Genomic DNA, 24,752 nt, shown 5'->3' on the forward strand with positions numbered 1-24,752 from the left:
GGCGTAGTTTGGGGCCAATGGATTGTGTTAGGACAGATAATGCACATCCCTCCCTTTCGTGGGTGTAGAGGGAGAGGGGTTTGGAGTAGTCTGGGGTTCGTAGAACGGGTGCTGAACAGAGGGCATCTCGTAACTCTTTGAAGGAGGTTTGGCATTCGGGGGTCCAAGGGAGTGGGAAGGGATTATCTTTGGCCAGAAGGGAAAGTAAGGGTTTAGCAATGAGACTGAAGTTCGGCAACCACTGTCGGCAGAATGAGGTGAGGCCTAACAGAGAGCGGACTTGCTTCTGGTTCTTAGGGATGGGGGTTTCCAAAATGGTCTGGATTCTGTCTGGTGTGAGTCTCCTTCCTTCTTTAGACAAGAGGTGGCCTAAGTATATTACTTAGGGTTTGCAAAACTGTAATTTCTTTCTGGAAACCTTGTGACCATTCTCTGCAAGGAAATGTAGGAGTCGGATGGTGGAGGGTGACTGCGAGCGGAGTGGTGTCGGCTGCTAGAAGGATGTCATCTACGTACTGTATCAACACCACTCCGTCCGGCAACTGAACTGCATCTAACTGTCTCTTGAGGGCCTGGCTATAAATGCTCGGACTTTCGGTGTACCCTTAGGGTGCTCTACAAAATCTATATGAGCGGGATTTTAGGGTGAATCCGAAGAGGTAACGGCTGTCTGGGTATGGAGAAGAAGGCGTTTTTTAGGTCAATCACGGTGAATATGGTGGCAGTGGACGGGATCAGGGTTAGAATGGTGGTGATGTCAGAGACTATGGGGTATTGTGGCACAACTATTTTGTTGATTTCCCGGAGGTCAATGATGAAGCGTTACGCTTTCTTGTCTCCCTCTCCTTCCCTTTTGATAATCGGTAAGATAGGGCTATTGCAAATGTTGCTGACTACTTCCTCTACCACTCCTGCGTTCACTAAGGACTGGATAATTTCTACCAATGCTTTCTCGCCTTCAGGTGAAATCTTGTACTGCGGTATTTACGGTAGCATCGCGTCCTGTCGTACAGTCACATGCACTGGGTCTAGCATCATCCGTCCGAGGTCTGAGTCTGCCTTTACCCATAAGTAAGAAGGTAAAGTATCAAGCAGGGACACGTTGGCATCAGTTATGGAGAACATATGTCGTGAGGGGCAAGGTCTGAGTAGGTTGGGGTTGTTGTATAAAATGACTCGGACTCCATCAGGTGAGCATCTAATAGTTGCTCGAAAATGTTTCAGCAAGTCAAGACCCATAATGGCATTGGGGGTATTGGAGGAGAGAAGGAATGTCGTGTTGGTGATATTATTTTCCAGATCAAAAGGGATTGGTTTGGACAAGGGATTAGTGGAGGGCGTACCATCAAAACCTATTGATGTTACGTGTGAGCCAGACAAGGGTGCCCTTGGAATCAGTCGTTTGGATAATGCACTACGAGTTGCTCCCGTGTCTACCAGAAATGGAGACTTTGTGCCTAGGACCTTAGAGGTGACATAAGGGCATTGCTGGTCGACATAGAGCTCAACTGGATCCCTCCCTTGTCCTTGGCAGTCCTATGCAAAGTCTTAAGCGTTGTCATAGTCGGTTTGTTGGTATTGGTTCTGTCGGGGACGGTCAAAGGTGTTCACTCTACCGGGTTTTTCTTCGCTGGTGTCGTTTGTGTACCCTCGCCCGCGTCCTCTATTTCTTGGTCCGTTCGTTAAGCCTCTAGTCTCTTTGTTTCTGTTTATTTCTAGCAGGACCGGGCATTGCGACTTCCAATGTCTGTACTCTTTGCAGAATGTGCATTGGTTCTCGCCTAAATCTCTACGTCCAGTGTAGGGTGTGGGTGCATTATTTCTAGGAGGTGGATTCCTAGGGACATTTTGCTGGTAGTTTCCTTTGTAGGGTTCCTTCCCTAAATTTACTCCTTGCAACTGAGCTATCATGACTCGCTCCTTTAAGTCTTTCTTCTTTTTTTCTGAGGCTCTATCATCTTCATTCTTTTGATGTTCATAGTATTGGGCCATCTGAAGGATGGCCGCAGGCTTTGAGGCTGCCCAACTACTTTCGCTAGCCTACAATTTCTGCGTAACTGCCTGTAACAGACCCTTAAAGTAATTCTGCACAAATAAGTGATGTCCAGTTGCAGTAGTCATGTCCTGACCGCTGTAATCGGAGAACACCGTTTCGAACCGTGAGAAATATTCGGAGACATCTTCTTGGGGTTTCTGGCAGCAAGCTGTTACTATTGACCAGTCTACCTTTTTCTCGGGATTAGCATCTTTATTTTCTGCACGATTTTATCTGGGAGTTCCAATATAGCTTTCAGGGGTTTCTGTCCAGGATCTCGTTGTTTGTCTATGACATCGAGTTGTCCCCAGGTATGTCCAAACAGCTCAAGGTCGTCGACTTTCCGGATTTGCTTCCACACATCAGCTGGCAGACATAGCCCAAAGAACAAGTCTATGTCAGCTAGGGTCATGATTGTCGATCCTAAGGCAGTACCTAATTCTGTGTAGAAGGCAGTGGGGTTCTTTCGCAAATCCGGCAAGGATTTACGGAAGGTCAGGATATCTTGCCGATCCCAGGGTTGGTATACCCAATTGTATACTACCCTACCTTTAGCGTCCTGGTGATTGATATCATCATGAGTTCCCTGGCCTCGTGGGGGGACCCAGTAGGGAGCGGCTTCTTTTATGGGCATAATAGTGTCTAACATTTCTACCGGGGGTTCGCTCGTTACAGGGGTTGCGCCTTTGGTTATTGGTTGTTGTTCTGTGAGGAGGGGGAAGACCTCTAGCGTATGTGAGAAAAGTTCCGTCACATCACACTCACTCTAATCCCCGATATCTATTTTCCTGTACAGAGCTGCAAGGCGTTCGGGTCCCTTATCTCTATACCTTTCTTCGAATGCTGTGAGGGTATGGTAGCAAAAGCGTACAATAAAGTGTTGTTTATGGTTGTCGGCATATGAGTTACATATGTCCGATATATATTCTTCCGTTTCTTTTCGGTCCACTAGCGTTTTAACTATTTTATCAATGCCCGCTCGTTTGTTTTTGTTCAAACGGGGTATTCTTGCTGGTTCTTTTTCTTTCGTTTCGGGTTTATCTGAGGCCTCTTTTGATTCAATATTTAGTACGAGAGGCTCGGTCGGCGCAGAGGCCGTGGATACCGAGGCCCTGGCATTACCTTCATTTAGGCTCTGGGGTTGTAGGTGCTGTACTAAAGGATGGGTGGGGGCATAAGGAGGGGGCATATAGATGATTGGGGGACCTAAAAGTAAATCATCATCTGTTCTTTGTTTTGATGGGAGCTCAGGGTAAAGCACTGAGGGTGTTCTAACAGGTCATTGGCCCGAGGTTTCTGATTCTTGTTCTCTTTTAACTCTTTCTCTTTCTTTGATTTCCTCTTCTAGCTGTTTACCGGCTAGATGAGCTGTTTTTCGTAGCTCTTTATCGAACCTTGCTTCGTCTCTCTTTCTGCGTTGCTTCTTTGCGCCACATGCCGAGACTATCAAGCATGGTTGGCATGGTTTTATTTTTACGAAGGGCTATCTCTAGCACTTCTATTTTATCGAGGTCAAAAGATCCTATCAGTGGCCACTGACTTTCTCGATCTTTTTTTGTGTTTTTATGCCATAACTTACTATAAGCTACGGCAACTAGTCCATATTTCGTAAACATGTCCTTATCACCCCGGTGTCATACGCCGATGACACCCAGCTTTTATTTCCTTTCCATACTCTCACACCCGCAATCCAAAAATCATTTGCGGACGGAATGAGAGCAGTGGCACACTGGATGGCACAGAATTGCCTCCAATGCAACGTGACCAAAACTGAGGTCATGTTGTTTGGGGGGGCAACTCTCCTGTGGTCCCCAGACTGGTGGCCATTAGAGTTAGGACCTGTCCCAAGTCCGAAACAAATAGTCAAAAATCTTGGTATACGGATGGATCAAGCACTCCTACTCAAGGAACATACTACTCAAGTCACATGTGCATGCTTCCGTGTGGTTGGGCTGCTTCGGCGCGTTTTTCCATTTCTGCCCGACAACCACAGGAAAACGCTTGTCCAGACTTTAATAATAAGTAGGATGGACTACTGTAATTGCCTGTACATTTCGGCCAATGAGGAACAACTGAAAAAACTACAAGTGGTCCAAAACACTGCAGCGAGGCTAGTTCTCAATGCCCCTCCCAGAACTCCCTCTCGTCCACTTCTGCACCAATTCCATTGGTTACCAGTAAAGCAGCGTGTTAAATTTAAGATATGTTGTACCATTCATAAATGCCTGTTTGGTTCTGGACCCAAATACTTAAAGGAAAAATGTGTTCCATACACCCCTGGACGTACTTTACGCTCCAGTAGTCACCAATTGCTTCAGGTTCCAAGGTTTAGAGGAGCCAGACAGGGAGGTCGGGCTCTTTCTTATAAAGGCCCTGTCCTTTGGAACTCCCTACCCCTATGCTGAAACAAACTACCAGTCTTGAATCCTTCAGGAAAAACCTAAAAACATATCTCTTTACCCTGCCTTAGGTAAAATCTTTCTTCTAAAACAGCATATAACTCTGATTGGGTCGAACTAGTGAAAGCATAAGCGCAGAGATATCCCTTCGGGAATTGAATCAGGCGCTATATAAGGAAATAAATAAATAAATAAATAAATAAATAAATTAGGGGTGCCTTCCAGTGGAGCTGGATGATCTACCTCTAATAAACGGTCCGGGCTAAACCAACTACCAATCAGTGGGGAGAAGATAGGCATGACGTATTTCGGACAAGTGAAGATCTCAAACAATGGTGGACAAAGGTCCGCACTACCTATCCTTCACTACTTGCAAAGACTAGACAGAATATTTCTATTCTTCGTTGTTTGCAAACAGAGAATATCTCAAAAAGAACCAATAAATATATCGAGTAGCAACAAAGGCTAAACGAACAAATCAATAAGTAATACTAGTATTATCAAAACAATCAAACAATCAAACAAAAAGAGTTGTGCTGCACGACCTTACCCGGACCGTATGGACAATTTCTCGTCTTCCACTTCCAGCACCCGATCGTCCTCTATTCTCAGTTATTGCGGCGGCACTCCTGAGGGCTCCCAGTCAGGACCGTAGATCACTCGAGAGAGGTCCGTCCAGAACCGGTGAAGGTCGGATGATCGACTGCCGGACGAAGGTCCTTTGAGCAGGAGCTCTTCACGATTGTTGCAGTTGTTCACTCTGTCGTTAGGACCTCTCTCACTGGACCCAAGTGTCGCTGATGGGCCCCACGTTTGGGACGCCAATTGTGGAAAAGCCGTTTTCTGTAGAAAACCTTCAAGTACTACTTGGCGGTAGTCGCCTCTGAACCATTCAATAATTATAAAAATTAGAGGCGAGCGCTGGAAACTGGAAAGCAGGAAACAGGTTTTTATTTCTCCAGAGCAAAGCACGTCAGATCGGACAAACAGGGTATCGTCTCGAGGTGCTTTAACTGCATCTCTGCGGCCTGGCCTCTTATACTGTCGTTTATTGCTTTATTGCATGAAGACACATTCTTAACATTACTTTGAAGTACAGTAAGAAATCCTCGGAATCCCTGCTTCAGGCCCGTTCCCACACGTATTCACAGTAGAGGTCCCCACCCCAATCTCAGCAGGTGATGACTATCGCGCAGCTGGACATTCCGTTGGGAACCGAAATGTGCGCAATTGGTCGGATCTCATGGGGTGGTGACATTGATTAATCCCGGCTCCTTTGATGAAAGGCGAGATTTTACAGTATGGGGGCAATAAACTGCATCCACAGGGCTAGGTGATGGCCTGGGATCGGGTCGAACAATCGTGTCCAGGGGAAGGGGTTATCAAAGGGACTGTTCGTGTAAAAGGGATGAAAGAGTATGTGGGTCCGGCACGGGAAGTGGCTCTGAGGCAGGGTCGCGCTGTAGGTGTTTTTATGGTTCAGGCATGTGTGCATGGGGGCTGTCAGCCGGCGGGGGATGTTAGCGAGGTCAGGGAGACGAGCAGGCAATCGAAAATGTAAGAAGTGGCCATGGTGCTTAAAATGGCTGCCGCTTACGTGCTCGTACGGGCCTAGGTTTGTACAAGATGGCGCCGGTTGTGTTCATATCGTTATTTAATTTTCTACAGGGGCATATGCCAAGAAGAAAGACAATGAACAACTAACTCAAAAGAAACAAAATTGGAAATAACCAAGAGAAAAAAACACAGAGACTTGAGAGTAAATGCACTCCACAGTCCTGTGCTGTATAAACAGTTTTACATGGATACAGTGCTGGATCAGGTGTGATATAAGCAGTAATGACTAGAAAAGATACATTATATAAGAATTGCAATGCTTGATAAACGCTTACATGTTTGTCGCCATTCACCACATGAGAGACAGTTACATTGATTGATGCTTTTTTATGGGACATAAAGTGCAAAAACACGGATATTTCATTGATCATAATTCATAATGTGAATTACAAGGATTACTTTTTGCTGTTTTGTGTCCGTATACATTAGCAATTTGCAAGTTACTCACCATGTAAGATCTCTACGTAATATTATGGGAAACTCAAATGATCCCCCAACAATCAGGCTAATGTGACAGAATGAACCCTGATGGAAGCGAGACAACTGCAAGTCAAGTTAGTACAGGAAATTAGGCATTTCAATGTCATGATTCATTCTTAACTCCATGACTCTTAGTCTTATAATCGATTGTGCCTCATTTGTTTGTAGCTCTTGAGCTCTTAAATTGAAGCTTCTGGACTATTCATGACCACGAATGGGCATGTTCGCAGCAGAATCGCACCGTTCGCACCGAACATCAGCGCAAGCCTATCTCTTTGCCTAGCAAGTGTTGTTCACCCGTGGACTGTCAGCTCAAAGCTCCAGGCCGCTGGTCTGTGACACCCGACCTGCTCTTCGCATCCCACCTGAGGAAACAGAAAATTTTATGTGGCCAGTGTGTCCCCCACTTGCACCCTATCCATGTACCTATGTACTATGTATGTCCATGTTATCATGTAATTCCCATCTCGTGCCTGTAATAATAATGCCCCTGCATTTCCGTCTAATGTTAACATGTCAATTATTAGGCCTTCCATGAATGAGACGTTATTTCTGCACTGAGGCCTACGTTGCCAATGCATTTACATGGTACACGTTTAAAAGTCGAGAAGCACACGTTTTTGTGGCCCAGCCGAGCCAGGCCCTGAATTCAGGCTCCGAGCCTCTTCTGACTCTGAAAGCTGCAGTTTAGGTATGCATCCCTGACCTCTCCCTTACTCCCTGCTCAGCCGAGAGGTGCCCGGCCTGGCCTGCCTGCCAAGACGGTATTTTGCCTACAGTTATCTGCTCAGCTCCGCAAAAACACATTCCAGTCTAGTGAAAGGGGTAAACATATTCCGCCTGCAGAGCATAGGGCCTAGCCTTCCTGTCTCCATGCAAGTGATTTACTGAACCCGTTGCCATAGAAGGCCCATGGCCCCCACGCAATGCACGAAGATGAACACACTAGCATTTTAAGTGATGAACAGCCTTTGCTCAAGAGCCCTTTACTTCAGACAATACATCCTCCAAACACAAGATATCAGATATGCCAAAGGTGCAGGTCGTTCTGACATCCCAGACTCCAGACTCCTCTACTAGTGCTAAAGTCAGCTTCCCCCCAGCTCTCCCCAGTTACACGTCAATTCCACGTCATGACCAGTTGCGCGCACATGTAGGGTAAAGGTTTCTGCTGACCCTGCAGACCTCCTCTATGCATCCACCCACCTATGACACACCTATGACTCATCAAGTGAACACCCACGTGTACGCCTCTTACACGCCTTCTTTCACGCCCATGTGTTCTTATCTCTCTCTTTCACTTGCTCCGCCTGGAGCGTTCCGCCTTCTCTATTCATTGCAATTGTATGGCTTTACTATATATAATGTGTTACGTGAATAAAATGTCAGATGACGAACCTTCCTGAACCTTAGTGGTGATGGAACCTGATTCTCCAGTGACTCGAGTCATTGTATTAAAGCCCTTTTGACTCGGACACCACGGACTCTGCCTCTCATTTTATGAGCTATCCTTATTCCTTACTAATGTATAGAAACTATGACCGGGTAATGTTTTATTTACCACATAAATCTGGCGCCCGAATATGGACGAGTCCCCTTCCCCACGCGCCGGCGATGTAAGCGCAGCCCCCTGACCCCTTCTATAGCCGTGACGGACTTCGAGTGTACACGTCAGCGGGATTTCCTGCCAACTCCCTCAGGCCCACGGAGGAGACGGAGACTGCGACCAGGCATCCACACGAGGCGGTGAGGATTGCGGACCATCCCGACTAGAGCCCAAGCCGAGAGAGCAAGGTCCGAGGTATCCCGAGGCCCACCTGTTCCGAGGCGCATGCGCATGCGCAGCAAGCAGCAGTAGCAGCAAGAAGCCGTAGCAGTCCAGTCCAGTATCGAGTTTCCGAGGCCTTCAGTTTTGCTTCCCGGTGAGTACCGTTGTTGGGAACGCATAGAGACGGGTTCATTTATTTGAGCCTGGTCAAGACGGGTCTGGGTACACAGATCCGGTAAAGACGTGTCCATCTAGGTGGATACGGTAAAGACGTGTCTCTTTATGAGACCGGTATGACTGTACTGTTCTAGCAGTGCATACAGTAAACGAGGTTTATTTTAGGATTGTGTTTTTCTATGTACTAGTTAGTATCTGTTTCTAATGTTTTGATGTCGTGGTATGAATGATTGTTCTCAGTCTATTATTGTGCTTATTGTGTTTTCGTTCCAGTTAGTTCAAACATGCCGCTGTTTCCGAAATTACGTCAGATAGGAACCAGGAAAGGGATACTCGAAGAGGCAATTCCTGTCCCGCCTAGGGACACTCCTGGACATTTTATGTACCAGAAGCATGGCCTAGATGCCATACTGTTTTTAGATTTATGGGTAGATTACACGAAGGATCTGGAAGAGAAATATAGATGGCCTGTCTCAGGGAAATGGGATGCTGATTGCATCATGAGAGTAGAGGAAGCACTGTGGAAAAAGAAAGCTAGACAATCCCAGAAAGATGCCATAGAGTTGTGGCGTAAAGAAGCGCATAGAAGAACAGAGAAAGAAATCCACAAAGCAGAGAGAAGTAGAGAAGCATCAGAAAAAGCCAAAGAAAAAGAGCTAAAGGAAGAAGGTGAACGGTTAAGGCAGAACAAATAGAGAGACAAAGAAATGCCCTTATTAAAGGCATGTATACCATCCTCGCCGAGGGCCTACCTAAAGTGACCCCGGAAGTACCCAGTAACTTGCCGCCACCACTGATCCCGACTAAACTCCATAGTCATAAACAGACAGCAGCGGACATTTTTCTTTCCTCCTATTTAGACGACGCTGCTCCAGAGTATGTAAATGAAGATTTTCCTCCTCCGCCTCCCAACCCTACCAATCCTCCTGTCAACATCCCTACCAATCCTTTTCGCCAACCACCCGTAGCACAAGATCAACCCGCATTAGCAGCAGCACTGGCAGTGAAAGACGACTCAAGCCAAGGCGACTCAAGTCAAGGGGCATCGGGAGGGGGGCCCACTAGAGACATACCAGACACACCGCACACCCCACCACTACTATCACGAACACTACGAGACTTAGCACTACAACGCACGCCAAAACCAACGACACCAGCATCTCTTAGACAATCACTTTCCGATTGTATATATGATCCAGTACCAGGTGAGGGCGTAATGCTCATATACTCAATACGTTTAAGACGCGTTGCAAACTATTTGGTCACTTTACCAGGCATGAAGGAACATTTAGACAGAATATATCACTTCATTAGAACGGGGGAGGGACCAGAAAGTATACATGAGGCCATGGCAAATAGAAAGGTGGAGCTTCAAAGCATGCTTTTACGATTTTTGATTAATTGTTTGATCAGGGAACGAGACCAGCCAGATAAAGAAATAACTAAAGGTATGATGACTTGGAGTGACAATATAGGTGTTGGTAAACATGATACACAGAACAGAATAGAATGCATGTACAGGAAAATTCGTAAAGAAATTCTTGATATACACAAGAAAGAACAAGCCGAGAAAGAGGACGACGAAGTCTCAGAAGAGGATGATACAGAAACAGAGGAAATAAATAAAATGAATTGCGTAGGTAGGGCAAGACCGTTTGACAGACCCATAGGCCCAGATTACAATAAACGTTCTCTCTCTCCAATACCAGAACGATATTCCCTCGAACACCTATTCCAAGCTACTGAACATGCACTGAAAAAACGAGTAGGGAGCAGTGAACTTTGTACTATGCATGAACAGGAACTAGCCCGGTCAGCAGTTCCTGTTCATGTTCGGTTCTGGTGATACTGTAACATTTGTAACATTTGGGAAGGGCTATTTGCTTGCCAAGTACTCTCAACCTTCAGTACTCTATTCTTGATCTGGGGTAAGGAATTGTCTACTAATTTGCGCACAAAAAGCTGTGGGTACGATTCACTACTTGTCTTCAGGCCACTGTTAATAATAAAACATTTTTCGAATCTAGAATAAAAATCACTAGTGTCTTCATCCTGTTTCTGTTTGCAGGCTGAAATAGCATCCCAATCTTCCTTTTTAGTAGTCAATAATCTCGGCAAAACCTGTATTAATAGTTCGGGTAGTTCTTTAGCTCTGTCCCCAAGACCAACACCCAAGACCAACACCCGGGCCTCAGAGTTTATCCTCGTCTTCACACTCAGTGGAAGTTCTCTTGAACAGGACACAGCACCTGACTATAGCAAGACTGACAGGATATGAACTGACATTGTTCCAGCCACACATAGAGATCAGACGATGCAATACTCTGAACCCTGCTACACTTTTACCCTCGGGCACAGCAGACCCTGCACCACATAACTGTGTGGAAGTAATTAACACAGTGACGAAGCCAAGACAAGACTTGACAGACATTGCATTACCTGACCCAGACCTGACACTTTATGTAGATGGTTCATGCATGAGAACAAACACAGGAGAGTTAGTGGCCGCATATGCAGTGACCACTGATACTGAAGTCATAGAGACACACTGAATTGACACCCTGTCAGCCCAAGCAGCAGAGCTCATCGCTCTGACCCAAGCCTGTATACGAGCCAAGAACTTGAAAGTAAACATATACACAGATTCACAGTATGCATTCGGAGTCGTACACGACTTGGGAGGTTTTCTGACCTCCCATGGGGCCAAAATACAGCATGGTCCCCTCATTCAGGCTCTGTTAGATGCAATACACTTGCCTACAGCCGTAGCCATCATGAAGTGCAAAGCACATACTAAAGTCACAGACACCATTTCCCAGGGTAACGACCTGGCAGATCGAACAGCTAAACTTACAGCTCAGACTCAAGCAGACATTCCAACTGACACGACAAAGACAGAAGTACCATCACTGACAAATTGCATGACAGTCAGGGATCCCTCACAAGATGTACTCGACATACAAACACATGCCACTCCAGACGAAATCAAGAAATGGACTGAACAAGGAGGGGTCCAGACAGATCAGGGATGGATGACAAAAGGCAAAGCCACGTGGTTCCTCCCCGACTCCATGGTTCAAGCTATCATTAATACAGCACATAGTCCAGCACACTTAGGAGAAAAGGCCATGTTAGACAGTTTACAGAACATCTGGTTCAACAAGCATTTACGTGCAGCAGCGAAACAGAAAGTGCGTACCTGCATGATCTGTTGTCAGTTCAATCCAGGCAAAGGCATTCCCGTGGAACAAGGTGGATTTCATCCTCCTGACCACCCTTTTGAAGTCCTCCAGATGGATTATATTCAGATGGACAGATGTCGAGGATTCAAGTATGTCCTCGTAGTTGTATGCGCCCTATCTAGATGGACAGAAGCGTACCCAGTCCCAGATTACACTGCTGTGGCCACTGCCAAGCAGTTGGTCCGAGAATTCTTCCCGCGATATGGCTTGCCCCGTGTCGTGTACTCAGATAATGGGCAGCCATTCTCTTCTGAACTGATGAAACAAGTATCTCTTCTGTTAGGGTACCAGTGGAAATTCCATTGCGTACGACACCCAGAGGCAGCAGGTCTCGTAGAGAGACACAATCAGACACTCAAAACAAAGTTAGCGAAGGTCTGTGCAGACAAAGGCGTGGATTGGATGGTAGCCTTGCCGGTTGCCCTCTTTTACATGCGTATGGTAGCTCATTCCAGAACCGGACTATCCCCGTACGAGGTGGTTTTTGGTAGACCGCCGAATATGTGGGGTACGCCTATGCCAAGAAAAATAACAGATGTCGACAGTACTATGCTGACAGATTACCTGGCTTCCTTGATGTCTGCACTCCTTTCTTGTCGTTCACAGGTTGCAGCTGCCTTCCCCGACAACACCCAGGTGAAGACTCATACAATTGTTCCGGGAGACCTGGTGTTTGTCCGCAACTTCGACCGTTCAAGCCCTCTGGAGCCCCGCTGGCGCGCACCCAAGTTGGTCCTGTTGACGACGAGGACCGCCGTCAAGGTCGAGGGGAGGAAGGGCTGGATCCATGCCCACCACGTGAAACGTTTCCATGGACTTGGTTCAGTAAAAGACTCTGAGGACTGTCCCGATAACATTGACTCTAAACTCCCTTTGCTAGAAAAGACTCCGCAAGAATATAGACAAAAACTACGGTCTAGTAAGTCAGACAGCGTTTAATTGTTTAAGTCCCCCTCGGGTGAAGCGGTTAGACAGGTTCCTGACATGTATAAGATCGTAGACCCAAATAGCCAGAGAGATAGGCAGAAAGAGATGAAAAAGAAGTACTGCAAAACCTTACGCCGTAGATGCATAGTAACTCTGATCATTATTTTTTTTCTAAGTATATCGATTATATGTATAAGCTTGACGCTACATGTTTTCTTTCCTCCTCTTGGTTCACATATACATTCTTCCTTCAATGACACTGTAGAGCACACATTCAGTGACCTGCCACCCCATGAACTGTCATATCGACTAGCACTGCGCAACAATACTTTTATTCGCATGTTACACCATTTTCCCCAGACCAGCAATGTAACAAATTGCTGGGTGTGTGGCCGACTCCCACCTTATCAGAAAATGAAGGGAGTTCTGCCCCTCTTTCCTTATCCGTTTTCGCACAATGGTTCGTGCGGAGCCTGGTTTGCTTTAATGTCATCAACACAAGACAGACAGTTCACAAATTCCCAGAGTGAATGGATTTGGGGGGACCTGAATATAGTCATGAATAAGGCATGTTTTCCCGATAAAGATGGTTTTCCCCAAAGGAAAGGAACAGATCTAGAAAATGAAGTGTACGAATTAGGGAATGTTTCCCTTAGCCTCATGATTCTGAATGTCCAGTCCGAGACCAATACAGGTTCACCGTTTATAACAGTCTTACCAGTAAAAGGTGAATTATGCGTTAGGAAAAATGGTTCAGTGCACCTAGGACACAGTGATTGTAATACTGTGGTCGAATTCAATGATAAAGGAAAGTCTACTTTCAAAGCTTCCCGCCATTCCTATTTCATTTGCGGTCAGACAGCCTATGTACGTCTGCCCTTAGACTGGGGTGGAACGTGTTATATTGCGTTCCTACTGCCACCTGTTTTTCTAGCCCCATCCCATTATCATCGAGATTCCCAACTCGTACATGTAAGACACAAGAGGGAGACCGAGTCCCCGGTTGTCGATCAGACTGAGACAGCGTGGGAGCAATATACAGATTTCAATAAAGGATTCTTTTTCTTCATAGGTCCCGTCCAAAACAGTAAATTAATACGCAAATTAACCAGAACTTTGGAAGCAGTAGTGAATGAGACTACTTCTGCCTTCGGTAACCTGACCGAGGAACAGTCTGCTATGAGACTTGTTGTTCTTCAGAACCGCCTTGTTCTTGACGTCATCCTGGCCGATAGGGGCGGGGCTTGTAGAGTGATCGGCTCCAGTTGTTGTGTGTTTATTCCAAATAACGCACCATCAGTGTATGCAGCAATAGATACCCACGGGTCTTGTTCGCGCTATACAAAACTTTCTAATAAATAAATAAATAAATAAATAACAAGGCTCCATAAGATAGCTCACGAGATACACCATAATCCAGGCACCTGGACTTGGTCCGGTTGGCTCTGGAGTGTGATATCAGCCTGGGGATGGAAAGTATTGTCATTCCTAGGAATAATACTGTTCGTAGTATTCAGTTGCTGTCTCTGTCTGCAATGTGGCCCAGCGATTTGCGGCTTGTGTGCCACTGCCTGTATTCCCCGTCCACGTTCACGTTCCCGTGCACAAATAAAAAAAGACGAGCAAATTATGCTATATGAACAAATAGATGGTCTCATGAATATAGATGTATCCTGAAGGGCACAGTAGGGGACAAGGAGGGAATGAGGAAACAGAAAATTTTATGTGGCCAGTGTGTCCCCCACTTGCACCCTATCCATGTACCTATGCCCTATGTATGTCCATGTTATCATGTAATTCCCATCTCGTGCCTGTAATAATAATGCCCCTGCATTTCCGTCTAATGTTAACATGTCAGTTATTAGGCCTTCCATGAATGAGACGTTAATTCTACACTGAGGCCTACGTTGCCAATGCATTTATATGGTACACGTTTAAAAGTCGAGAAGCACACGTTTTTGTGGCCCAGCCGAGCCAGGCCCTGAATTCAGGCTCCGAGCCTCTTCTGACTCTGAAAGCTGCAGTTTAGGTATGCATCCCTGACCTCTCCCTTACTCCCTGCTCAGCCGAGAGGTGCCCGGCCTGGCCTGCCTGCCAAGACGGTATTTTGCCTACAGTTATCTGCTCAGCTCCGCAAAAACACATTCCAGTCTAGTGAAAGGGGTAAACATATTCCGCCTGCAGAGCATAGGGCCTAGCCTTCCTGTCTCCATGCAAGTGATTTACTGAACCCGTTGTCATAGAAGGCCCATGGCCCCCACGCAATGCACGAAGATGCACACACTAGCATTTTAAGTGATGAACAGCCTTTGCTCGAGAGCCCTTGACTTCAGACAATACATCCTCCAAACACAAGATATCAGATATGCCAAAGGTGCAGGTCGTTCTGACATCCCAGACTCCAGACTCCTCTACTAGTGCTAAAGTCAGCTTCCCCCCAGCTCTCCCCAGTTACACGTCAATTCCACGTCATGACCAGTTGCGCGCACATGTAGGGTAAAGGTTTCTGCTGACCCTGCAGACCTCCTCTATGCATCCACCCACCTATGACACACCTATGACTCATCAAGTGAACACCCACGTGTACGCCTCTTACACGCCTTCTTTCACGCCCATGTGTTCTTATCTCTCTCTTTCACTTGCTCCGCCTGGAGCGTTCCGCCTTCTCTATTCATTGCAATTGTATGGCTTTACTATATATAATGTGTTACGTGAATAAAACGTCAGATGACGAACCTTCCTGAACCTTATTGGTGATGGAACCCGATTCTCCAGTGACTTGAGTAATTGTATTAAATCCCTTTTGACTCGGACACCACGGACTCTGCCTCTCATTTTATGAGCTATCCTTATTCCTTACGAATGTATAGAAACTATGACCGGGTAATGTTTTATTTACCACACACGGACCAGCAAGGCTCTACTTGCTCCCAGAGAACTTCTTTCACACGAACATGACTCTTGTCACAAAACATGTGGAGGTAAACCTGCAGCAAGACCAATCTAGGACTGTATCCAACCCGTGCTCCGTCGCAGTCAGCTTGAACAATTTACTTTGACCCCGGTCTACCACGACCAGATAACTCGGGTTATCACTTTATGCTTTTAGGAGCTATGTATTTCATAGTTTATTCTTTAAAAATGTATAACTTTGGTTCTAATTGGATTTTTGTTGTTATGCTCTTGCTTTATTTATTAAATTAAGCTCTATTTTTCTAACCTGCTGTGGAATACTTATTGTGTGGTATTTTTACTATTTGAAGTGGCGTTGCACAAATACTTTACACATTGCCTCTAGTTTTAGCCTGACTGCTCTGTGGCATGCTACCAAGGGGCTGAGCACATGACTAGGATTATGGTTCCTTTGAACAGGGTTCCCACCCCCTTCAACCAGTAAACCAGTGTCTTAAGCACACAATCTCTCAATACTCAACTCTATTAACAACTGGATGCTAGTTCACCAACTCATTCTCAATCCCTCCAGAACTGAATTCTTCCTCCTATCTAACTCTCTCTCTCTCCCCTCTTCCTGTTCAATCCTGGATGGGCCAGCTGAACTTATTCAACAATAAACCCATCATTGTCGACAGCGCTAAATCCCTAGGTGTCATACTTGACAAAAGACTCAACCTAATCTCTCCACATCAACTCCATTTCTAAGAAAGTACGTTACCAGCTGAGCCTTCTGTGGGGGATTCGTCAGTTCTTCCCGGAGAAAGACCTAAAAACCTTGGTCCAATTGCTAGTTCTATCTAGACTGGATCACTGCAATTCTCTTCTGACTTGCCTACCCAAATCTCACCTCTCCCCCCTCAAATCCTTCCTCCATTCAGCAGCTCGCTTTATTTCTGGGTCCAAAATAAGTGACCACATCACTCCTATCATGTCTTCTCTTTGATGGCTTCTCATTGAGGCAAGATCTATTTACAAAACTGCTTGGCCTTGCACAGTTCCTCCCCTTGTTACCTAGTGAATAAACTGAAGTGTCTGGAGGCTTGAGACCTTCTCAGAATACGGAAAAGTTTCTGCTTAAGCCCCCTCCTTCAAAAAGGAACGATCAATGGCTTAATCGTTCTCAGGTAATGTGGCGAGAACCTGGAACTCGCTTCCTCCATTGCTCTGTGCCACCACCTCTATCCGGATCTTCAAAGCGGACCTCAAATCTCTTCTCTTCCAAAGACAATTTCAGAACTAATACCTTCATTCTCAGACCCCTATAGGAAGTTCGTTCTTGATTGTAAAATTTTAATATTTTCTTGTACATTCCCCACCCTTGCTTGATGTGTTTGATATTGTGTTCTTGCCTTCCATGGTTTTATCCTACCTCTTCTAGGGTTCGATGTAGGTAGGAAAGATTTACCGATTTTAAATTACCGAATTTTACCGATTCAGTAATTTAAAATCGGTAAATCTATGGGTCCGACATGTAGGTATTCCAGATGTGCTGGAATACCGAATCGGATGAATTCGGTATTTACCGATTCGGTAAATACCGATTCGGTAATGCCCATTCATTCCTCTGGGCATTGAAGCCCATAGGAATGAATGGGCATTACCGATTCGGTATTTACCGAATCGGTAAATACCGATTCACACAAGGGTGCAGGGGCTGTCACTTTGACACCCTCTGGCACCCCCAAAACAGGCACAGGTGCCATGTGGCAGGCAGACCTGCCCTAAGGGCAGGTCTGCCTGTCACATGGCATAGGTGTGCATGCACACCGGAATCGGTATTTTACCATCAAATTGGATTTGATGGTAAAATACCGATTCGTTAAGGCTCCTGGGACTCTGAAGAGTCCCAGCTACATATGGGTGGCTCCGAATCGGTATATTTACCGATTACTTATTTTACTGAATCAGTAAAATTACCGAATCGGTAATTTTACCGATTCGGTAAAATAATGCCCCCAACATACCCCCAACATACCATTTGCCTATTTACCGATCGGTAACGGCCGAAAATACCTACATCGGGCCCCTAGTCTCCCATTTATTTTTGTAACATTAAATTTTGTAACATTTTTCTCTTGTAACGTAACTGGTTCTATTGTACAGCGCTCTGACACCTTCGGGTAAAGTCCGTACTATATAAAAATGCATTAAATAAAATAAACCCAATCTCTAACAACCATTGTTTTTGGGAGAGAAATTTGACTTATTATTAAAGCGGAGGAAAGAATACGGCTCAGCGTTAGCTGGTACAGAAGTCACTTAGCACGACACTGGTTGCCAGCACGTGAAATGAACTGAATATAAGTCAATGACTTGAACCTTAAGCACCGTAGGAAAACCGACGGACACTACTGACTTTTCCAGACGACTTCTGCGTCACACCCTATACGTAATCCGTGACGCATTAAGAGAATCCTCGTACCCACCACACTCCTGACAGCCTCTCCCTATCATCCAAGCTAGCGCTTTGATTCAGACAGCAACTGGTTCACACCGGTTGCTGCGTCGTGACGTCCAACGAACTCAGGCGCGTTCTGGACACATCCGTAATTTGGGAGGGGTCGTGAGGCGTGTGTATAGGTGGCCCGTGGACTATGGACCCGCCTACGCAGCCACATGATTTGTCCGTTGGTTTATGACGCATCTCGCTTTACAGACAACAATAGAAAGCCTGTGACGTTTATGCGTGGGGCGGGGCGTGCGCGTTCTCGATCCTGTCTTGGTCCGGAGTCTGCGCGCGGAGGAGGCAGAGTGCAGCTGACGCCGTCGCCGCGTCCCCGAGCCTTCCCGCTGCTGTATGGTACACCGCCAGCTGCCCCGCTGGAGTCCGCCTTACCCCCAGTACTAGGGACCGTCTGTATGATCAGGACGCGATCTTCAATGAGTAAGCATAGCCCTGTAAGTACCGAGCCTTGCTTTTCTCTCCGTTGTCTGAGTGAATGTTCACCTCTAACCGACGTGTCCATGTATGGATGGTAGTGGCATTTCCGACACAAGGCCCGGTCTCTCTAGCTCTCAGTCGTGTATTTTTTCCTGATTCTTGCCTCATTCCTGGGTGTATGATATTAATGGCCATCCTTTCTGGGGGTGTTGATTGGCCATCACTGCTTTCGCAAGGTTTCCTTTTACCGGGTGGTTTCCAGCCGCACCCAGTGTGGGACACGGGTGCCTGGTATTTAAAGCGTATCCCTCTTATGCTTTTCCCGGTACCCGTCCCAAGCTTCTTGGACTCCTGTTGCCAGACCCCCACCCGCTTCTCTCGCCCAGTGACCGCGGCCGCATTAGGGACGCTCAGAGCCTCCGCACACAAAGGAGCCGCTGTGAGCCCGTCACATGCCCCTCACCTGAGCCTCACATGCTGTTCGTTCACTGGGCAGAGTTCTGGATTAAGGGGCCGAGTCTGGTGGCTAGAAAAAATGTGGACAAGTTAGAACTTGTCCTGCATGAGCTGTTAACCAGAAGCTGGCTGTCCATCACAGAGGGTCTTCATTCTTGCACACGGTTGCTAATGCAATGTTTAATAAACGCCATCAGAACAGCAAAGGGCTTTAAGCTCACGTTTGTGCATTTTTTATATCATTAAAGCCGCACAGGCTGGCGCTTCCGTTTGTTCCTTAGAATTGAATGTGTGACTTTAGTTACGTGCATGAACAAATTAGGTGGCCCACACTCCTTGGTCAATTAGACCTCTTTATACTTTTATACGTAATTCAAAACCTTATCCGAAAGCCTTGCAGAAGATTGCTTAAGGCATCGCATACAAAAATGCCCCCCCCCCCCTCGCCGACCTTAAGTAAGCACTACTTTAATATTAGCAGTAATCGCTGTTAGTTCGCAGGCATGAATTTAGTAATTCCCATGACAATTCAACTGTAACACTCGCGTTATAACTGTATTTTGATTTCGTCTGGAATAATGGTTTGGTGACATGTAGTAGCGAACCTCTTCGTTTATTTCTAAAGAGTCCATCTAAAACGTGCATTGGCACTGCCAGTAGTCTGGGTTTAAGAGAATGTTGCTTTGTCTGGGTCTGAAGGCTTAATGGACTAATTTATCCAATGTCTGGGCCTGTGTTTGACCTCATAGTCACAGGTTCGAATTCCCACGGGTCCACTAAGCCTGTCATCCTTTCGAGGTCGATGAAATGAGTTCCCCTGATTTGAGTAACAAATGTTATTCAGTGCCAAGATACCCTTCGGGGTGAACTTGCGTTTACAGATGCGCAAACACACATTAAAATGATGCACTGCAAGTTAACATGAGAATGTATCTGTATTTGTGCGGAAGCAAAAAACTGTAGCATAATATTGCTCTAGGTTAAACTGTAGTGTCGTGGGCTAAACGTTCAGGTGCCAGACCTAAAAACCCAATTAGGTTAATGACTGTCCCTCTGCTAGTGAGTTTCTATCACATAATTCTCTGGCAACTGTGTGTGTGTGTGTGGTGAGCTACAGCATGCCCTCACAACCACATGGCCACACAGCCAATAATATACAGCACCCACAATGAAAAGTAGCTCCATCATTGTCTGCATACACTATGCAACACCCACCGAGCCAACTTCAGTTACAGCTCCATCCCCTGTTGTGTCAGCAGAACTATCAGTAAATGTCCACCTGCCATAGTCACATACACCATCAAAAACATATGCCCAAACGAACTCCATCACACAGCCGAACACCCATCGTCAGCCATTCACCCGCAAATGGTTATATGGCTAGGTGACCCACATGTCACCTGAGTAGAGCAAACATCTCAGTCACTGTTATATTTGAGAAATTTGTGAGTGATGGTTTATTAACACTTGAGTAATGTCCCCAGTGATCCCATATATAGTAGTGCAACATAAGTGTCAAATTTAAGGAATTTTAAGGTTTTGCAGTTAAACAGTAATTTTACCTATGGTTTGGTCACTCAACTTCTCTAGCATTTTTTTTTCATGTAGAAAGAAAAGTGTATGCACTTGTGAGCCATAATTTAAGTTAACTGTATTTTTTGTGTTTGTGTATACTCCCAGAAAACCAGCAGCGTGATGGAGGCCGCCCTACAACCAGTCAGTGGCTCCATCCACCGTATTATGATGAGACTGCTGTGTAGGCGGTCAGAAACATGCCGTTTTACTATTACGGCGTATGCTGTGGCCCAGAAAAGTACCACATTATTAAATGGCATGTTGGCAAACATCTATGCACCCTGTGGTGCCTGACACACAGTGCATGGACATTTAGGTAGTGGGGCACCACATGTGTCACCCTGGCCGCATAGTGGCGACCCGTCGGGGGTCCTGCAAGTTGCCCCCGGAGTCCCTTTTCAACATCTTTTGGCAGTGGGACTGCCATTGAAAGGTTGTGAGAAATGGGCATCACAATACCTACGGCAGTGCCTGCGCAGGCACCCCCTTAATTTTAGGGATTACTGTCCAGCGTGCTCCTTGAGCCTGTCGGGGGGCAGTGGTCTTTCCCACCCACTGCCTGCGGTCCGACTGCCGTTATTGTAAGGCTGTTGGACCATTGCCCTAGATTTTGGGTGGACTACCACCGATGGCTTGCTGGTGGCGGGCCACCTGGCATCATAAGGGCCTGAGCTAAAGGTGTGACTCAAACGTGTAAAACCACTGCAATAATAAGTTACTGTGATGATCGCACACAACGTAACTCGCAGAGCCGGCCACGTTTTTGTGTCTGTGCTGTTTGCAAAATGTTGTTTTTGGCTACTACGGATGCTGTTGTGATGTGTGCAAAATGATCTGCGCAGGCTAAAATGGGAAATGACAATCTCGTTTTCCCTGCTTTCGCGTCTTTTGAAATTCATGCCATTGGAGACTTCTCTGTTGCTTAACTCTGATGGGTGGGGGGAGGAGCAATGTTTCATACTGCACATGATTACATGTATACTATTTATGTAGAACCCTCTATGTGGTCTCGTATTGCGACCGCAAGGAATAAGTGCTACAATTTTGTGGCTTGTTAAGGATTATAATGTGCCTTGGGTTTGTAGGATATGGTATTTGTTTTTAAACCTTTCCGTCTGTATTTAACCATACTTTTTTTTTTTTTTTACCCATCTTATTGGTATCTATTCATATTTATTTTAAGAACCAATCAAGTTATAAATGGTATATTCCCCATTTATTTAACTGATAAACACGCACTCCTACTTAGTTGTAGCCAATATTGCAAAATACTACATTCAAGGGTAAATATTCGCATATTCAAGTCTGTTAAAATATACCTGTATTTATAGAACTGTTACCCTGTTTAACTCCCGATACTGTTGTCTGCCTGTATTTTGTATTGAAAAATCAGTAGCCTTCTAATTTCATGCTCCTAGCCGAACTGCACGGTTAATCAAAACTGTGAAAACTTTACCTGCTAGGGAAATAATATAATTTAGAATGCTCATGAGAAGCTGCAGAAATCAAATTGAATGATATTTAAGTTGATAATTAGCTACTACCGTAAGAGCTACATGAACCGCATTAAACTGCTTCTTTTAAATGTTTACACTTAAATGTGGATAATTGGTTAAAACCTTTGTAATTTTGTTTTTCGCAGCAGTTCTGTGGTGTACTTGGTCACACATTTATGGAGTTTCTGAAGGGCAGTGGAGACTACTGCCAGGCACAGCATGACCTCTATGCAGACAAGTGAACTGTAGAAATTCATTACTACTCCACCAAGAAGCCCCCCTAAAAGCAGTGAAGCTGGATCAGAAGAGCTTGCTGGGCTTCGGCTGGGCACCTCAGAAAGGACCTGGATGGGGTAAATCCCAGTACACTGCCTTTCTTGTCTCAGTATTACTGGACAGAAGAATGTTTGCTTCTCGCTAGGAAGTCCATTTCACTTCCATTGTTTCAACATCATACTTGCAAGCATTGCCAATTCAACGTGGAGTAGTGACGGAACGTTCAGTTTCCTTGCATAAATATTCCCTTTAGAATTTTTTTTAATTCTTTACCTAATCTTGGACTTTTTTTTTAAAAACTTTTTTTAAACTAAATTTGAAAAATGGCTCGAATGAATCGCCCTGCACCCGTGGAAATTACCTACAAGAACATGCGATTCCTCATCACACACAACCCAACAAACGCAACCTTAAGCAAGTTTATAGAGGTACAGTATTGTCCGACTGTGGATATTAAACCAGCATTGGAAATGCAATAGGTCTCGCATTAGAAAAGTTGGAGCTATTGGTCTTGTAAATGTAGTAATTTTTTAAGTCATGTTTATGTTTTTATAACAGCAAATGTATTTTTGTTATTATAAATGCCAATATTTATAGAATTTGCAAATGTGACACCTATAGCATTATTTAACATCTTTTTGTGACATTTGTAATACAGCTTGAAACATTGAGAGAACATATTTGAATAAGTGGTGCTGTGGTGGCGCGGAGTGGTGCTGTGGTGGCGCGGAGTGGTGCTGTGGTGGCGCTGGGGTGATGCAGAGGGCAGAAAGGCACAAAAACGAGTCTGACAGGGGGCATGGAAATTCAATGAGGACTTTCCAGGTGGCATATGGACTCATAAGTACAGCACACAGAAAGTTAACAACACAAAAGGGTTCCAGGGACCAGAACTCACAATATGGCACGAATGAGATACAAAAGTAGAGAAAAAGCACCCAACCACTTTGATGAAAGCAAATAGAGTATATGAATTAAATACACACGGGACGTACAAATGGGAGCAATAGAAGTAAGAAAGCAAGCCCAATGTTTGTCTCGAAAGGGTAAGGGAATGGACAGGAGTGTGATCCTTGTCCGCTGCCAAATTGCATGTTTCGTGGATGGGCTTGACTATGAGCACACAAGTGAATCGACAAGCAAACCGGATCACCCCCATGTCAACAGCCAGGTTAATAGGAAAAATGAATACTCTCCTCAGAAGCCAGCATTGTAGGGCTAAAATAGAATCCCTGGCAAGGTGCACAGTGATGTAAGCAGATGGTAAAAAGACAAGCAAGTGTAAGTACAGGCTGATATCAGCTGGTAAATCCCTAGTTGTTAATTACTCTTGCGTGCTGCTACTAGAGAACATGCTCGTTGCTGTGAATGTCTGGTAACACGTCGTCTGATGTTTGCAAGGCAAGCGTGGAGGCATAGAGAGAGGCTTTACACAAGGAGAGGCCTTGCCCCCATTAAAAGGTGCGGGATTCACAGGAATCCAACCATGGCAAGGTGCCTGAACAATATGACGGGGACATAATACCACGTGCTCTGAGCTGCATTAAACAAATCAATGAATTCTGGAACTTGCAGTTTTTGTTGGCTTAAATTGAACCAACTTAACTAAGAAACCTTATAACAATGATTTATACAAAAGGCGAGCGCTGCAACCGATGTCTTCCGAACGAGTGATTTGATAATGTAAAACAAGGAATTATTTTAGTATCCTGTCAGGAGGAGGGTCATTTCAAACGAGCAAAGCCGAGAGGTTTGGCTTTTGTTGAAGAGATTGGTACAGTGCAAACGTGTAGAACGGATACAATTTGGGAACATGTTTACTTTATATCCTTGATGCAGTACATTGCAGAATACGAGAAGCAGTGTACGTAAAACGGTGTAAATATTTTAAAGAAACGTTAAGGCCAAAGGTGCGTGGCATGGATTTCGGGAACAAACTTCTCTATGTTCATCCTTCATTACTGACATGGACATATTATTGGACAACCAAGAAACAGCCTTGAGAACAAGCGTTCATGTGAAGCGGGGGGGGGGGGGGATGCGAGACAGAAAGTACCGCTGGCCGGCCGTGGGCAGTGAATAATTAGGGGAGGAGAAATGCCAGAGGCTGAGCGAGCGCATGCTGGGGGATGCTTCAGAAGCCAGTGGGAGGGAGGCTGATTGCTTTGATGTGGACGCAGATGGTGCCTGTGGGGGGGAAGCGAATATACACACTTGGCTTACGGACTCGTTAGATATCCTTCTTCCCAAAAAGAAACAGCTTATGAAGGGGAAGAGAGTGGGTTCGGCGCCGTGGTATACGCCTGAATTGAGATCCCTAAGGAAGGGATGCAAGAGGCTAGAGCGGTCCTGGAGGAAAGACTGGTGTGAAACGAAGCGGAAGGATTATCGGGAGGCCCTGAGTATATACAAATCCGCCATTCGTGCGGCAAAATCGGGTTTCTTTGAAGAGAGAATAGGCTCTGCGG

At 45.6% G+C, this 24,752-nt stretch overlaps 2 protein-coding genes across 2 annotated transcripts in view; both read left to right on the plus strand.

Annotated features, from left to right (window-relative positions):
• The first annotated feature begins 18,437 nt into the window (after positions 1-18,437).
• Positions 18,438-22,250, plus strand: LOC147707448 (uncharacterized). The gene is made up of 2 exons (XM_086926457.1): positions 18,438-18,498; positions 22,155-22,250. The coding sequence occupies exons 1-2, from the start codon at positions 18,460-18,462 to the stop codon at positions 22,248-22,250; spliced, it is 135 nt and encodes a 44-aa protein (XP_086782583.1). The 5' UTR covers positions 18,438-18,459.
• A 139-nt stretch (positions 22,251-22,389) lies between these two features.
• Positions 22,390-24,752, plus strand: part of PTP4A1 (protein tyrosine phosphatase 4A1) — a 52,313-nt gene continuing 49,950 nt past the window's right edge. The window contains exon 1 of the mRNA XM_086926456.1: positions 22,390-22,712. Coding sequence (XP_086782582.1) covers positions 22,608-22,712 — 105 coding nt within the window. The 5' untranslated portion in view covers positions 22,390-22,607. The remainder of the gene's footprint in view (positions 22,713-24,752) is intronic.

Source organism: Lissotriton vulgaris, chromosome 6, assembly GCF_964263255.1.
Source record: "Lissotriton vulgaris chromosome 6, aLisVul1.2, whole genome shotgun sequence".
Classification (NCBI taxonomy): Eukaryota; Metazoa; Chordata; class Amphibia; order Caudata; family Salamandridae; genus Lissotriton; species Lissotriton vulgaris.